The sequence below is a fragment of the Uloborus diversus genome, chromosome 9, assembly GCF_026930045.1.
Source record: "Uloborus diversus isolate 005 chromosome 9, Udiv.v.3.1, whole genome shotgun sequence".
NCBI classification, from domain to species: Eukaryota; Metazoa; Arthropoda; class Arachnida; order Araneae; family Uloboridae; genus Uloborus; species Uloborus diversus.
Window position 1 is genome coordinate 151,151,595 of NC_072739.1, and position 17,596 is coordinate 151,169,190.

The following is a 17,596-nucleotide window of genomic DNA, read 5'->3' on the forward strand; positions in this document are numbered from 1 at the left end:
ATTTAAAAATTGGTAAATTTGATGGGAAGCATACTTCCTGCAGCTTTAGAATGGGTTAAATGAAACTTACTAGCAGAGACGACGACCGGGTGAATATAAATTGAGGTGAAAAAAAAAATCTTATTGATCATCGATTTAATATTCACTACCATTGAATGAGAATATATGACAAAAATACATATAAATTCCTTCATGTCTGACAGATAGGATGTGCAATTCCTCTTTCTTCGACTTTCCTAGGAAAGGTGTTCCGCATCAGGGTTGAATTTTATTAATCAATTGATGATATCATACCTCGAATTTGTGTGTGGTCGAATTTGTGTCGATATCGGTTTCTCATTTTGTTCTTTCTTCATCCATAGGTAAACCTCCGATCTATCGGTCGCCGAAGGTACGCCCGTCTGTCCACAGAGCAGGATGAAATTCAAGTGGACGCCAACACGCCATGGGGCGAAGACGCCCTCTTCACGTTGGAATTCCGTGACGGCCGGTATGCAGTACACGCCTGTAACGGAAAATTCCTCCGCTCTGACGGCAAACTGTCCGATGCTTGTGACTGCCTTTTCGGGCTGGAATTCCACGGAGGCCATTTGGCCCTGAGGGACCCCCAGGGGCGCTACGTGAGCCCCATCGGCAGCAAGGCCGTCCTCCGCACACGCTCTCAAACAGTCACCAAAGATGAGCTTTTCGCTCTGGAGGATTCTGTTCCACAATCAGCCTTTGCTGGATTTAATGGGAAATATGTTTCAGTTAAACAAGGTGAGTTTTGTAATGTGGTTGAGAGGGGGGGGGGGTACAGCTTCTTATCTTTTCCCTGCCCCTTCCTCCAAATTAGAAGCATCTGAGATTCACTCTGTTTTTAGCCAAAGGAAGTACTGCTTGATTCCACTAGATCATGCATGATGTCGTAGTAAGTAGTGTCCTGGAAAGTCTTTGCAATGCTCCTGCTCTAGATTTGCTCAGCCCTACACTCTGTTCATGGAATACATAGATCTAAAATAAACAAAAAAGGTTTCCAGAAGGTCTGCCGCTATGCCAGTTTTGGGGATTTTCTGTGAAATGAAAAAACGTTAACCAATAGGATTCGCATTCGTCGTCTGCTTGGCACCTATTTATTGTTGTCCAAGTCAATTACGTGATTGAGGTCGCCAAATAATACAGTTCTTTGTTTACAACTTTGTCTACTCTATTTTTCGCTTGAATGGAGTGCAGGCTCAGAACTGGCCTCATAAAGAGTCCAATCTTAGTAGAAACGAGATGAAATATTCATGTTGTCATTGCTCAACCATCGGGGCTCTCTCTCATATCATTGACTATATTTGTGCCTCTCTGTTTGGCAGCTGTTGAACCAGAGAGCCTCTGTTTTCGACTTGTTGATGCAGCCTGATCTCTTGGGCTTGCACCAGTGTCCTAGATCGAGAGGATAAAATACGACAGCAACAGGGCCCGACTAACTAAAAGTGAGGCCGTAGGCCCACAATAGTTTGGAGGCCCCCTGAAGACTTTATAGCGGGATACGGTGGTTTGGTCCCCGTCGGAATTCATTTTTGGGGCCTCTTTATCTATCCCAGAATCTCACGTACATCATTAACCATGTGCATTTATGAATCCCTTCAGGACCCCTCATAGTTGTGACATGGTAAATTTTCTAATAGCAGAATGAATAAAAATTCTCCTTTAAGGAAGTCTTTGGCGGTTAATAAGTTATTATTTTTTTATTATTATGCATAATTCTTTAGAAAATTTGAGGCCCCTCAGGAAGATGGGGCCCCAGGCCTAGTTGGCTTGTGCTATAATCAAGCCCTGGACAGCAACAATACAGCTGTACCGTTGTCTAATCCAGGATCTTGTTATCGGGGTTTAAAAATGTCTCTAACGAGCCTAGACTTTCGGTAAAAGTAATCGGGTGCCGTTGCAGTTACAAAAAAAAAAAAAAAAAGCAAGTGAAACTGGGTCTGTAAGAAGAAATTTCCCCTTTTCCATTGCTTATTAATCAGACCCCAATGACACCTTTGAAACATGAGCGAAGTTTAAACTTCCATCCAGGAGGTGCGGGGCTAAGCTCCCAACCAGAAGTAAAAGGATGATTTTCAAATTTTACTATTAAATTCTTAAAATCACAATAGTACGCCACCTTTGCTGATGCTGAGGAAAGGAGGAACGTTCCTTTGAAAATATTTGATTCGAAGGCTTTGAGACGCAGTTTTAGCTAACGTTTGGTGACTCCGGGGGATCTGGTGACTCTAACCAGAAAAATCTTCGGTGTTCTGATAATCATAGAATGAAAGGGTAAAGGAAGGAGTTTCACTCCCAATGTGTTTTTCGAAACTGAAGTTAATTTTAGGCTGTCTTTGGAAGAAACGGTTTTGGGAGACTCTTCCACCGAAATTGCTGCAAATAAAATTGTAAGCTGACTTTGGGGATGTCAAGGAAATAGGGAAGAATTGGAATTTTTCGATGTTGACGTTTGAAAAACGTAATTTGTGGCTATCTGGTGTCGTCAGAGGCAGGGGTGCCCACCTGGGGGGGGGGAAGGGTTATAGCGCAGACTGCGCCATTAAAATATTTTTTGGAAGGGTGTTTAATGGGCATTTTTCACTTTTTTTTTGGGGGGGGGGGGTCTTTGCGACATTTAGGAGGTGCGCCTTTGCCCTTAGAGGGGGTGAGCACCCCTGGTCAGAGGTATGCTCAAACAGCACCAAAAGAGAAGCCATTGTTTGATAACAGTAAAAGAAAGAGGGAGAGGTTCGGGGCTTTTCATCTGAAATCTCTTTCGAAACTGAAATCAGTTGCAGGATATTTTTAGAAACGAATATTGGATTTACTCCCCAGAAGTTTTTTTTAAATTGAAGATTTAAAAGAGAAATTGTAGGTTATATATATATATATATATATATATATATATATAGATCGATAGATAGATACATAGATAGATAGATAGATAGAGAGAGAGAGAGATTTTAAACAAACGAAAAATTAATATAGACGAGGCGCAAAACTGCAGCACTTAAAACTATATCAAATATTTAGGATTTAAAAATTGTGATAACTTGTAGGTATGCAAACGACAAAATGAACAACATTATTAAAAATGAACAAAAACAAGAACAACAATATAAGCAATTGATCTGCTTCTTCGTCAGTGGGTGGGAGCAGCATACCCTAACCGAGCCTCACAGGTTTCGGAACGCGTCGCGAGTCAGCAAGTAAACCATATAATATACATAATCAAACAACGTTTGCAAAAGATACAAAAATTCATTAATTCATTAGCGTATATTGCAAATTGCAGCTAATAAATGTTCTAAAGAACAGCCAGATATACATTTTACTTAAAACCACAATTTATAAAAAGGACAAAATGGAATTATCGTAAATATGGCATCAATGTTTAAAGGCAACTTGCTGAATCGGAACGTCCCCACCCATACCTGCAAGGCAAAAGGAGGGTAACATCACTTCATATAAAAAGACTTAAAAAAGACTTAAAAAACTCACAGCCCCCACGAAAATTTTTTCGTGGGGGCTATTTTTTTTTTTTTTTCCAAACTTGCCAAGTTTTAATCACCTTATTTTTTTCATAAAAATGTTCCATACTAAAAAAAAAACTATAAACACGCGTTAAACTTTAAGTGATTGGCACTAAAAACGTATCTTTGTTCCTCTCTGGAATTCATTTGTAGTTAATTTAATTATAACCATTTAATTATTTAGACACACGGCAGTGTGTCAGCCAAGTTCGGAAATCAGGCGACACATCTGCCAGTGTGTATCTTACACGAACTATTTCAAGCTACTTTTGACCCCCTCATTTCTCAAAAACTATTAAATCTACGTGCTTGAATTTTTGTATGTCTAATAGAGCTGCATAGTAGACCTATAATCCTAAATTTCATGAGTGTACCTCTTATAGTTATGGAATTATTAAGATCTGAAAAGTGTCATTTTTAACACTGACTCACTCACTCATCAAAATGTTTACGAACTTCCAAGCGTCTCACATAGGGTAGGTGGGGGCAAAGCCCCGCGTGGGGTAAAAACCCGCATCGATATTTTAACTTGATCACCTTGGAGTAAGAAATTTACCTCTAGGTGGTGGGTTTGTCCTATGGAAACCTATTGATTAATGAAATTTTGTCCTGACTAGGCACTCCAGAGACGAGAAATGGGAATGAGTCTGTTTTTTACTACTTTGATCTAACTTTTCTAATATATTATTCGAACATTGTAAAATGTAGAATTTGTAAAGAAGAATCAATGAATTACATGTTAATACTGGTACATTAAAGCTTCACCTTCGCGTGAAAACAGTTATTTTAGTGGTTGATTAAAAGCAACATGAGGCGTTTTTCAGAAAGTGACAAAATGGGGAAAATCCCCGCAGTTGTTTTGGGGTAAAACCCCGCATCTCCAAAAAGTCAAGGATTCTCTCCACTCGGCTTAAAATTGTCTCTTTTTTCAAATATTATTAATATCTTTGTTTAGCATGTGTTTTGTGCAGCTTATTCATCTTAAAAAATTAATTGTTGGTAAACATTTACTCATGAAGTTTTAATTTGGATAAGATTTGTTAGGTAAAATCTTACATTTATTTCAATTCAAACGTGCTTTCATTAATGTAATAATTTCTTCTTTTTTTCTTTTTTTTTTTTTTTGAACATTTACGTACGTTTGATTTTTTGTTCTAGTACCTTCAGAAGAAAAACAATTCAGAACCACGATAAATGTCGAGCCTAATGAAACACAGTACCTTAATTGCAGGCTTCTCTTCGTTCTGTATGATAGACATTAAAGTTAGGTAAAAAAATGTCGATTGAAGACATCTCTGAAAAATCGAACAAAAGCTTGGGATAAATAAATACCTTTATGCTGAACAATAAAGTAAGACAAAACAACGTAAGTAGAAGCACAAATTTGAAAATTACAGCAGACACGTGTTTCGGCGTTACAGGGAACGCCTTTTTCAATGCAAAAAATAATGAAAAGGTCTTTTCATCCATAAGCTCATTATTTTTTGCATTGAAAAAGGCGTTCCCTGTAACGCCGAAACACGTGTCTGCTGTAATTTTCAAATTTGTGCTTCTACTTACGTTGTTTAGTCTTACTTTAAAAGCTTGGGACTTCGAAGAAGAAACAAATTTCCCTATAATTTCGAGTGAAACTGTAGAGAATAACTCGAAAATTATCCCTGCACAATGTGGCCAAGATAACTTCAATATGACTAGAAGGAGGAGGTTATGTAGAGGGATTTTCTTACATAAAACACCTAGAAGCCTGCAAATGTACTGAGCACAGGAAAAGTCATTGGAAAATAAATTGTCGTAACCTCAGCATGACACGGTTCCATCCACGATGCAATAACATTTTTAGAAAACTCAACCTAGTGTACTGTTAACTTAAAGCACCGGGTACTAGATATTCAATTATATTATAGTTTCAGGCATTTAAATTATTTTTTATAATGCGACTGTCCTTTTTTCCCAGGTAATTAAACCTCCTTTTGTGGAGAAGAAAATATTTTCGTGATAAAGTAAAAAAAAAAAAATTAAATGTGTGAGATATTTCAATTCGGTACTGCTGAATAACAATAAACCAATGGTTCAAGGAGGTTTTTCAAGTGTTTTTATCAAACAGTCACCCTTTTCATTTACATTCATATTGAATGGGGTAAAGATCCGCATTGCGGGGTTTTACCCCATTTTGTGGAGCAAAACCCCGCAATTTTGTTTTCCCGCTAAATTGTAATTTTCTCAATTATTACTAATCAGACGTAGCTAAAATTTGGAAGGATTATAGGTAACAACCCACGCAATGACTCTAATTTGAAAAAATGGGAAAATATGCCATTTATTGACCATGGTGGTATAAAAACTGAAAATCGCGGGGCTTTACCCTCGCCTACCCTACTTGAAATTTGGCATAAAGATAGATTTTCATGCATATGTAAAGGGAAAAATCTAAAAAGTCAAAAAAACTACATTAAAGTAGCAAAAAATTACGCTAATTTTTATGAGCATCGCGGCGTAATCACTTTACCGCGTGATTGCAAAATATTTCGCCAAATAAATTCGGAACTCCAGCGCTCGAATACGCTACCTTGCGGTGATTTATAAAACTGCGTCTGCACCTAAAACATTGCCACGTTGCGCATCACGTGTGTCTGTTGACGTGAACACGGGCAGTTTGTTCTGAGTATTTATTAACGCAATCGATGTGTCTTAGTTTGCTTTCAGCTACAGAAATTAATTCGTCCCTTAGTAGTATTCTCGAGCTTCTCAAAATAATGTTAGTTTTTCTTATTTCTTTCAAAAAAGTATTAAATGGTGGAAGCGTAAACAAGAAAAGTCTGGATTAACAAAATTGGATAACGTAATACCAGGTAAAATTTTTTATTGTTTTGTATGAATTTGTAAGAATATGAGTTTTTTTTAATCTTAAATTAATTTAACTAATCATATTTTACAGCAGCATTTAGTTGGAATGGACAGTATGCAAAATATTTTCTTGAATTTATTATCGTAGAACAAAATGAAAAATGTTTAACCGAGAAAGAATTTACTTTATTCCTTTTATTCTCAGCTGAAAGGTTTCGCCAAATTTGTTTAGGGTTATAGTAGTTTTAGTATTGTGCAAGCAAAGTAGCCTTGGCGAGTTTTCGCATTTTTAGTTAAACCATTTTTAATTTTTATCATGAGTGGAATAAAATGATAGTAAGATTACAGAATTCGATAAGCAAAAAGAAATAATGGTCAATCAACTGAAAAGAAAACTACCACCATATATAAACTGTGAGTACACATTTTATTTATTTTGTTCTGAGTGAATTTGAATCAGTTTTTCAATTCGATGGAAAAAAAACGAACTTAACAACATTGACTGGACACTTTTCCTTAACCTAATTCCACATAAATGATTTAAATAACCTTTGTTACTACAGTATCCTACTGAAATAGACAGTATGCAAATAAATTTTCTTGAAAATATTTATCGCAGAACAGATTGAAAAATCCAGAAAGAACGTTAAGAATTTGAACAATAAAAAATAAAAGTTCGCCAAAAATCTGTTTATAGGCTTATGGTTTTAAAATTATGTGAAAGAATAATGTATCTTGACAAGATTTCGCATATCAGGTAAATCATTTCCATGACGAATGAATTAAATGCATGATTTCTTTGGATATCCAATCATATAGTCATAGAAATAAATTATCTAGTGTTAAACGTTACTCTTGACAGTCTGCCACGTATGTGCACTGTGTGACAAAAATGTCAACAAATGCTGGAAATGTCACGAAACTGAACTTAATATGTACTAATGTATAGAAAAAACGGTACAAAATGAAAATGCCGTTCGAAGCGAACCAAAAATTTATGAATTCCGAATTCAACATCGTGAAAATGGCTGCTTCAGAACAACTTACTGTGTGTTCTGCATTAATTGTTTACTTTCGTAATACTTTTTGGTTTCTAATCTCTTTCTATATGGGTCAGAATAACCAAAAGACTTTGAAAAATCTTTTCAAATGAATAAAGCGAAAAAATCATGCATACGAACAAAAATCACAACACTTTTAGCATTTTCTTCGTTACCACATGCGTTTGTTTTAGTTTTCAATTCCGCCATTAGACAGTGACTGCAGTGCCCCCTATAGTTCGTTGGAGTTGCGAATCAAAACAAAAGGGCTCGTCAAACGTTGCCAAAACAAGGTTGTTGATGTTTTAAATTAACAATTAAATTTCTAACCAAAATGGGGCTTTAAACGATTCGCAACTCCAACGAACTATAGGGGGCACTGAAGTCACTGTCTAATGGCGGAATTGAAAACTACAACAAACGCACATGGTAACGAAGAAAATGCTAAAAGTGTTGTGATTTTTGTTCGTACGTATGATTTTTTCGCTTTATTCTTTTAAAATTAATTTTCAAAGTCTTGTGGATATTCTGGCCCACGTAGAAAGAAATGAGAATTCAAGAAGCATTACTAAACGTCAAAGATTCATGCAAACTACGTAGTTCGTAGTTCTAAGCAGCTATTTCCACGATGTTGAATTCGATATTTATCAATTCTTGATAAAACTAAATAATAATTGTGGCCTGACAAGAATAACAATTAATGCTAGAAAATTCAATATGACATTACAAATTGTTATCGAAAGAAGATGATACTTCTTTGCCTTGCTTGGCTAGCGCTTATTTTTTTTCCATTTGTAGCTGAGTTATTTCTCTCGAATTCCCGAATCGGTTCATTTAAAAATTTTCTGTTTCGATTTTTCTAATTTCTGAGTTACGATTTTATTGTGTCATGTTATGCAAATCATCAACAAAATTCTCACGGATATATGGTGGTAGTTTTCTTTTCAGTTGATTGACCATTATTTCCTTTCACTTATCGAATTCTGTAATCTTACTACCATTTTATTCCACTCATGATAAAAATTAAAAATGGTTTAACTAAAAACGCGAAATCTCGCCAAGGCTACTTTGCTCGCACAATACTAAAAATTAATAACCCTAAACAAATTTGGCGAAACCTTTCAGCTGAGAATAAAAGGAATAAAGTAAATTCTTTCTCGGTTATTCATTTTGTTCTACGATAATATACTCAAGAAAATATTTTGCATACTGTCCATTCCAACTAAATGCTGCTGTAAAATATGGTAAGTTTAATTAATTTAAGATTAAAAAAAAACCCCATATTCTTACAAATTCATACAAAACAATAAAAAATTTTACCTGGTATAACGTTATCCAATTTTGTTAATCCAGAGTTTTCTTGTTTACGCTTCCACCATTTAATACTTTTTTGAAAGAAATAAGGAAAACTAACATTATTTTGAGAAGCTCGAGAATACTACTAAGGGACGAATTAATTTCTGTTGTTGAAGGCGTTCTTAGACATGTTGAATGCGTTACTCAGAACAAACTAACCGCGTTTACGTCAACAGACACACGTGATGCGCAACGTGGCAATGTTTTAGGTGCAGACGCAGTTTTATAAATCACCGCAAGGTAGCGTATTCGAGCGCTGGAGTTCCGAATACTTTGAATTCCGCTAAAATGAAAAATGATCCATCAAATAATTAAAAAATTGCAGATCTAGAGCTAAGCCTTTAAAATAAAAAATAACCAGCTTTAAAATCTATAAAATCTTTAGATCTCAATTAAATGCAAAATTTTACAGGAGGAGCAAAAATGGCAGCAATAATTTCAACAGTTGAGAAATATTTTCGCCAATTCTGCATATTTTACGATCTACGTTATGATTATCCCCTTGAACAATAAATTCCAGACAGATTTTGAGATGAGTCAGCAATTTTCCTAATTGTCGACAAATCTGAGGACGTCAAAGACCAAGAACTAATGTACTTTGACCTTGCTGATAAATGGGAAAAACAGACGATTACTGCCAAAAATTGGCGATTGCACCAAGTCCCCAGCTATCGAAATATCTTCAAAACTTCTAATAAAGAGAAACCGCAAACCAGTGAATCGTAAAAGCAGAGGAAAAAAAGGAAATCATATAGTTCTATACGCTTTTGCATTTATAATCGTCTGAATTAGAACATAACCTTTGAGTTAGCTTTTCAAAAAGTAATGATATCCCAACAAAACATAAATGTAAAAAAGAAGCCAAGTTCGGTCGAAACGAGGTTCGAGGTAAACGGTGTCCCCGACAAAAAATACGTAGTTCAGATCTAAACTGTTACCAAGTTCCATAGCAGTTCCACATAGATGTTGGATTTTCCCATGTTCTTCAATTCATTTAGAAAACAATTTTTTACTTTCTTTGATAATGGATTTTAAACTTGCGGCAAGTTCTAGTCATCGCTATTTTTTTTTTTTTTTTCAAACTTGCCAAGTTTTAATCCATTATCAAAGAAAGTGAAAAATTGTTTTCTAAATGAATTGAAGAACATGGGAAAATCCAACATCTATGTGGAACTGCTATGGAACTTGGTAACAGTTTAGATCTGAACTACGTATTTTTTGTCGGGGATACCGTCTACCTCGAACCTCATTTCGACCGAACTTGGCTTCTTTTTCACATTTATGTTTTGTTGGGATATCATTACTTTTTGAAAAGCTAACTCAAAGGTTATGTTCTAATTCAGACGATTATAAATGTAATAGCGTATAGAACTATATGATTTCCTTTTTTTCCCCCTGCTTTTACGGTTCACTGGTTTGCGGTATCTCTTTATTAGAAGTTTTGAAGATATTTCGATAGCTGGGGACTTGGTGCGATCGCCAATTTTAGGCAGTAATCGTCTGTTTTTCCCATTTATCAGCAAGGTCAAAGTACATTAGTTCTTGGTCTTTGACGCCCTCAGATTTGTCGACAGTTAGGAAAATTGCTGACTCATCTCAAAATCTGTCTGGAATTTATTGTTCAGGGGAATAATCATAACGTAGATCGTAAAATATGCAGAATTGGCGAAAATATTTCTCAACTGTTGAAATTATTGCTGCCATTTTTGCTCCTCCTGTAAAATTTTGCATTTAATTGAGATCTAAAGATTTTATAGATTTTAAAGCTGGTTATTTTTGATTTTAAAGGCTTAGCTCTAGATTTGCAATTTTTTAATTATTTGATGGATCATTTTTCATTTTAGCGGAATTCAAAGTATCGTTTAAAGCCCCATTTTGGTTAGAAATTTAATTGTTAATTTAAAACATCAACAAACTTGTTTTGGCAACGTTTGACGAGCCCTTTTGTTTTGATTTATTTGGCGAAATATTTTGCAATCACGCGGTAAAGTGATTACGCCGCGATGTTCATAAAAAATAGCGTAATTTTTTGCTACTTTAATGTAGTTTTTTTGACTTTTTAGATTTTTCCCTTTACATATGCATGAAAATCTATCTTTATGACAAATTTCAAGTATGTGAGACGCTTGGAAGTTCGTAAACATTTTGATGAGTGAGTCAGTGTTAAAAATGACACTTTTCAGATCTTAATAATTCCATAACTATAAGAGGTACACTCATTAAATTTAGGATTATAGGTCTACTATGCAGCTCTATTAGACATACAAAATTTCAAGCACGTAGATTTAATATTTTTTGAGAAATGAGGAGGTCAAAAGTAGCTTGAAATGGTTCGTGTAAGATACACACTGGCAGATGTGTCGCCTGATTTCCGAACTTGGCTGACACACTGCCGTGTGTCTAAATAATTAAATGGTTATAATTAAATTAACTACAAATGAATTCCAGAGAGGAACAAAGATACGTTTTTAGTGCCTATCACTTAAGAGCCATTATTTTGAAGTTCAGACAAGGCGTGGCAGTGACCAGTTTTGATTTTTATAATTTTTTTATATGTCAAAGTAGGTCATGAGAAGTGAACATTCTGAAATTTTTAGCCTTCCAAAAAAATTTTTTCGCTCGTTAAAAATTCCCAAAGTTTGACGTCTTGCAGCGCTTTTTAGAAAAATTCTAAAAGTCACGTTTCAGTGCGCTTTAGCTCTTTACAGAAACACCACCCCACGGTTATGTTTATATTTATTGGTTGTACTGTATCTAGTGATGATGACTTCATAGTTATTTTGGTTGGGGGTTGTTGCTTTCTTCAGATAAGGGGTCGCAAAGTATGGATTTTATCCGTTTTCGCGCAAGTTGAACCTGCGTTATTTCCCCCAAAAAGCCACCCATGTAACATATACTGAAAGTTTATACTATGAAGAGAGTAAATGGCACAAAATTTGTTTCAGGTTTAATTTTTTTTAGGAGAAAAATACCCTGATATTTTTCAAATTATCAAAAATTGTGCTTTTTTGATCGCAATTAACTCAAATCAGCATCACTAGGAAAAAAACCCTTTTATATATTATGGTACCTGGCTGTGTGTAAAACATCAAGAAAAAGAAAGCAGCATGGGATCTCTTCTTGTTTTCCTGAAAATAATTTTCTTTTGTAGCTCATTTTATGCGTTTTCTCGTACGTAAAACATGTGTCCAGTATGCAGATTAGATCTTCTAAAACTTTAAGGATGTAGTAAGAATGTATATATGTGTGTATAGAGAAAGAAAAAGACTAGTAATACTTTATTTTTCTGATTTTTACAAATTGATGTTATTTTAATTGCAGGTAATTCAGAAAACGATAAATCCATATCATATATATATATATATATATATATATATATATATATATATATATATATATATATATATATATATATATATATATATATCATGAACAATATCTGCTTCACTTTCCTCTAAATGTCTATTTTCTATGTCATCTTCTAATACCTCTAAAAGGCTGTCAGTTCTTGATAAATCAGTATTATTCGCTATTTCTTGCTTGGGATATCAGCTAAAAACAGTTTGAATTTGACTTTTTGTCAGATATTCGTTCGGTTGGGATATTTTTCTGTCTTCAATCATCTCTGTTCTCATTGCATGTTCTACTTGGTCGGACGTCTGTTTTCTGCCGGTTTTTTACCATAAAGGAACTTTTCATAAAGAAATTCTATTTGTTTCAATGAAAATTGTGTACTTTTACGAGTTGGGAGAGCCCATCCCTCACATGAGATTTCCAAAATGTTTTCTTCTTTGTTTTCTCGTTTGTTGCAGAACATGCAATGAGAATAGAGATGATTGAAGACATAAAAATATTCCAACCGAACGAATATCTGACAAAAAGTCAAATTGAAGCTGCTTTTAACCGATGTACAAAGGGAAAAAAAAGCGGATAATACTGATTTATCAAGAACCGACAGCCTTTTAGAGGTATTTGAAGATGACATAGAAAAAAGGCATTTAGAGGAAAGTGAAACAGATATTGTTCATGATATTTCTTCCATTGCTACGGACATAAATAAGAAAGAATTATTTTGGGATTGATACGATAAATCTATATATATATATATATATATATATATATATATATATATATATATATATATATATATATATATATATATATATATATATATATATATATGATATCGATTTATCGTTTTCTGAATTACCTGCAATTAAAATAACATCAATTTGTAAAAATCAGAAAAATAAAGTATTATTAGTCTTTTTCTTTCTCTATACACACATATATACATTCTTACTACATCCTTAAAGTTTTAGAAGATCTAATCTGCATACTGGACACACGTTTTACGTACGAGAAAACGCATAAAATGAGCTACAAAAAAAATTATTTTCTGGAAAACAAGAAGAGATCCCATGCTGCTTTCTTTTTCATGATGTTTTACACATAGCCAGGTACCATAATATATAAAAGGTTTTTTTTCCTAGTGATGCTGTTTTGAGTTAATTGTGATCAAAGAAGCACAATTTTTGATAATTTGAAAAATATCATGGCATTTTTCTCCTAAAAAAAATTAAACCTCAAACAAATTTTATGTCATTTACTCTCTTCATAGTATAAACTTTCAGTATATGTTACATTTTTTTCGGGGGGTGGCTTTTTAGGGGAAATAACGCAGGTTCAACTTGCGCGAAAACGGATAAAATCCATAATTTGCGACCCCTTATCTGAAGAAAGCAACAACCCCCAACCAAAATAACTATGAAGTCGTCATCACTGATACAGTACAACCAATAAATATAAACATAACCGTGGGGTGGTGTTTCTGTAAAGAGCTAAAGCGCACTGAAATGCGACTTTTAGAATTTTTCTAAAAAGCGCTGCAAAACGTCAAACTTCGGGAATTTTTAACGAGCGAAAAAATTTTTTTGGAAAGCTAAAAATTTCAGAATGTTTACTTCTTATGGCCTACTTTGAGATATAAAAAAATTAGGAAAATCAAAAATGGTCACTGCCAAAATTTCCGTTTTTTGTCTGAATTTCAAAATAATGGCTCTTAAAGTTTAACGCGTGTTTATAGTTTTTTTTAGTATGGAACATTTTTATGAAAAAAATAAGGTGAAGTTTCTTGATGGTAACTGCTTAATATTTCTGAAATACCTACATTTACACTAAAAAGAATAAAATAAAAAAAATTTGAAAAAAAAAAAAAAAATAGAACCGACTTCAAAATTGTTCTAAAAAGTGAAAAATAATTTTATTCTTTAAACACCATCGATAATGCTTTTAAACATAATTTTTGAAGTTGGCGCAAAAACAATAGATAAAATCATGCACAGCCATAACTCAAATACAACTATAAATTTAACCAGACCCAGTTTCTTCACTATCACATACATTATGCATTGATGACAGCATATTTGAATAACGATATAAATGTTTCGTTCGTAACTTTGGATGCTTTTCTGGAAAAAAAAAAGAACGAAGCATGGTTACACTGGATTTTACGTTTTGTTTTTGCGCCAACTTCAAAAATTATGTTTAAAAGCATTATCGATGGTGTTTAAAGAATAAAATTATTTTTCACTTTTTAGAGCAATTTTGAAGTTGGTTCTATTTTTTTTTTTCAAAAATTTTTTTTTTTGTAAAATTGGGCGATATTAAAGGCTTTTAACAACACTGATCCTATGACTTCCAAGTCAATCAAGGCGAAGCATTTATGTTTCGCATTTTAAAATGTTCTGTATTCCACAATGATTTCTAGCATAAAAATGCATTCTGTGTATAAATTTCACTGAATTAATTCAGAAACATTATTTTTTCTTTACAATTTTTCTGCTGTCCTTATAATTCTGATCACCCCTGTAGTCTGACCTCGGGTAACAGTAACGTCGATCGTATCAGGTTAAAGTAACAGAGCGTAACTTGATGGACTCTTCTGTTATTTTACTGAAGTGAAAGAGGCTAAATTTTACATACATTGGAGGCCAGGGGCGAAACGAGCATTTTTCTCTTTTGCAAAATCATTGATACACAAACTTGTTCACAGGTGTGGACGTTACTGCCAATCAAGATGAAATTTCCGATCATGAAACATTCCAACTAGAATTCAACGAGAAGACGAAAAGCTGGCACATTCGCACAATGCAAGATAAATATTGGTCTTTAGACAGCAGTGGTGGCATACAAGCCAATGCATCCAAAGGGTAATCTTATTACATTATAATTATTTTGCCTTTGTATGTAAAGACATTATTGTTTGTGTTTTACTTTAATTTTTAAATTGATTGATTGAGTCATTCTTTGGTATAATCAGCAAACTGGTTCTAATTCTAGTGCCTTAATTTTCAAGTCTATAATTGTTCTGATTTAAAAAAAAAAATTAGACAGTTTACCGGTATTTATGTATATTGCCTTAATATGGAAATTTATCAAAAATAAATGATAGCTTCTGGTTAGATTTTGGGGAATGTTTCAATAGAACTCTTATTCCACTTTCCCTGTGGCTACCCACTGCAGAGCGTACTGGTACGATAATAAAACGAGCTGATGTGTGCATCACATGACTTCCTTTTACTCCAATTTTAATGTCATTTTCCGATTATTGCAATTTTAATGTAATTCAATAGTTTACTCTCTAAATATCACCACCAGTGGCCAAATTGAAAACAGATTTTAAAAAAAAGCGCCAAATTTGTCGCCAAGTTGGCGACAAACTTGGCGACCAAAAGACTGGCGATGTATCGCCAAGTGTCCGCCAAATTATAACACCACTTGAGTATACATCGAAATTAACAATGATTTCCCCCCAAAAAGGGGCAAAAGACCCCCTTAAAAACACCCGAAAGCAACCAGAAGGGGAGGTGCACAACTAGACCCCACTAGGAGTCTACGTACCAAATTTCAACTTTCTAGGACATACCATTCTTGAGTTATGCGACATACATCCGCACATACATACGGACGTCACGAGAAAAGTCGTTGTAACTCGGGGAATGTCAAAACGGATATTTCGAATGTTTATACGTTCTTAGGCAGTTATCCGCGTGTGATCGGGTTGATAAAAAACTCAACATTAATTCGGGGGTGATCAAAATGGAAATTAAGGCCGAATTTTGAGTGAAATTTTTTTCGCGAATACAATACTTCCTTTTTTGTAAAAGAAAGTAAAAATAATATCGGATCTGTTAGCCCTCCACTTTTACGGGGAGAAAATCGGAAACATTTTTTTTGGAAAAAAAAAATGTTTTCGAGAAAAGGAAGAAAAATGAAATGCAGTAAACCATGAAGACAGAAATGGTGGATGACATTGAAGCGGAAATATCATTTGCACCTTTTGTAATAGGCAGAATCAACCAGAAAGCGCAGAGTAGTAAAAGAGGCATGGACTCTTGATCCAATCTATCACAAAGTAATAACAAATAACCTATTACAAATGATGTTTCTGCTTCAAGATCATCTGCCATCTCTCTGTGGTAGGCACATTTACGATCGTAAATAGGCGAATTTCGTATTCTTGTAAGAAAAGGTTTCGTTTCTGCGATCGCGATTTTTTGGAAAGAGTTCTTTTTTGTGATAACGACTTGTTAATTATTGCTTTTTGGTGTTTTTAGAAAATTTTGCTCTTTAATTTCTTGTGTACATTTGATTTTTTTTTTTTTTTTTTTGTTAAATATTTTAATGAGATCTAATTTCCGTGCGATCAACTGTACGAAAAAAATCTGGAATCTAGCGTTTCCTACATTGAGCAATCATTCTTTTACCGCTGTTAGTTGGTCTTTAATTAACGATCAGACAATATAAAGTACCAGAATGTGTCAGTAATTATTTGATCAGTATTTATTTAGAAGAGTTAGTCTGAATTCGGGAAATAACGCAGGTTTTGAGTCCCCCCCCCCCAAGCCTCTTCAGGAAAAAATTTCGGAACATTTGTCGCATGTGTAGGCGGCCCTTCAAACTTTTTACCCACAATTTTTGTGCTAAATTGCTCGCCTTACTGTCCGTTCCCGAAATCAAAGACTACCACTCAGGATGGACTCCATTTTTAAAAGGGGCGATAGGTTGAGGATGAGCATTTTACGATTGCACTTGCTATCTCTGTCTTTTTCGACGCTACTTTGAAAGAACTGCTAAACACGTTATTTTCAACCTTTTATTTCCGGTTTTCCCTCCCTATTTTAATAAAATCAGAGCAGACCTGACGCATGCGCAAATTGGCGCTAGGTCTCAGCTAAGGAAAACCGAGAGTACATGTGATTAAAAAAAAAAAAATCGTTGTACAGTGGCCGCCGCAAAAATGAATCACATTTGTTCTAAACAATTTTTATTCCATAACTGAGCCGCGGCTGATTCAATAAAGCTTTATTTTATTGTTTTCGACAATTTGATTCATTAAAGCGACTGATTCAATTATCCACTGATTCAATAACCGGCGTCCACTGTATTTTTCTTGACGCTGACGTTAATAGCTGGATGTTTTATTTCAGGCCATCAAGTGCACATTTCGTTTTAGAATGGATGCCTGAAGGTAGCGTCCTGTTCAAAGCCAATAACGGAAAGTACGTAGCAGCGAAAAAGAGCGGCCATCTGTATGCCAACAGTGATAAAGTGGAAGACATGGAGAAATTTTATTTTTACTTAATAAATCGGCAAACGCTGGTTCTTAAATGTGAGCAAGGATTCGTAGGGTACAAGAGTGCTGCTTCGCCAAAACTTGAATGCAATAAGGCAACGTATGAAAGCATATTTATTGAAAGAGGTGAAAAAGGAATATGTTATTTCAAAGGTAAGTCATTCATAAATTTTGTTACCTTATCTCAG

The 17,596-nt window shown here is 34.4% G+C and overlaps 1 protein-coding gene across 1 annotated transcript in view; it reads left to right on the forward strand.

Moving 5' to 3' along the window:
* LOC129229261 (protein singed-like) overlaps window positions 1-17,596 on the forward strand; it is a 79,176-nt gene that overhangs the window by 58,952 nt on the left and 2,628 nt on the right. Inside the window, exons 3-5 of the mRNA XM_054863531.1 lie at window positions 363-759; window positions 14,826-14,982; window positions 17,263-17,561. Of these exons, the coding sequence (XP_054719506.1) occupies window positions 363-759; window positions 14,826-14,982; window positions 17,263-17,561 (853 nt within the window). The remainder of the gene's footprint in view (window positions 1-362; window positions 760-14,825; window positions 14,983-17,262; window positions 17,562-17,596) is intronic.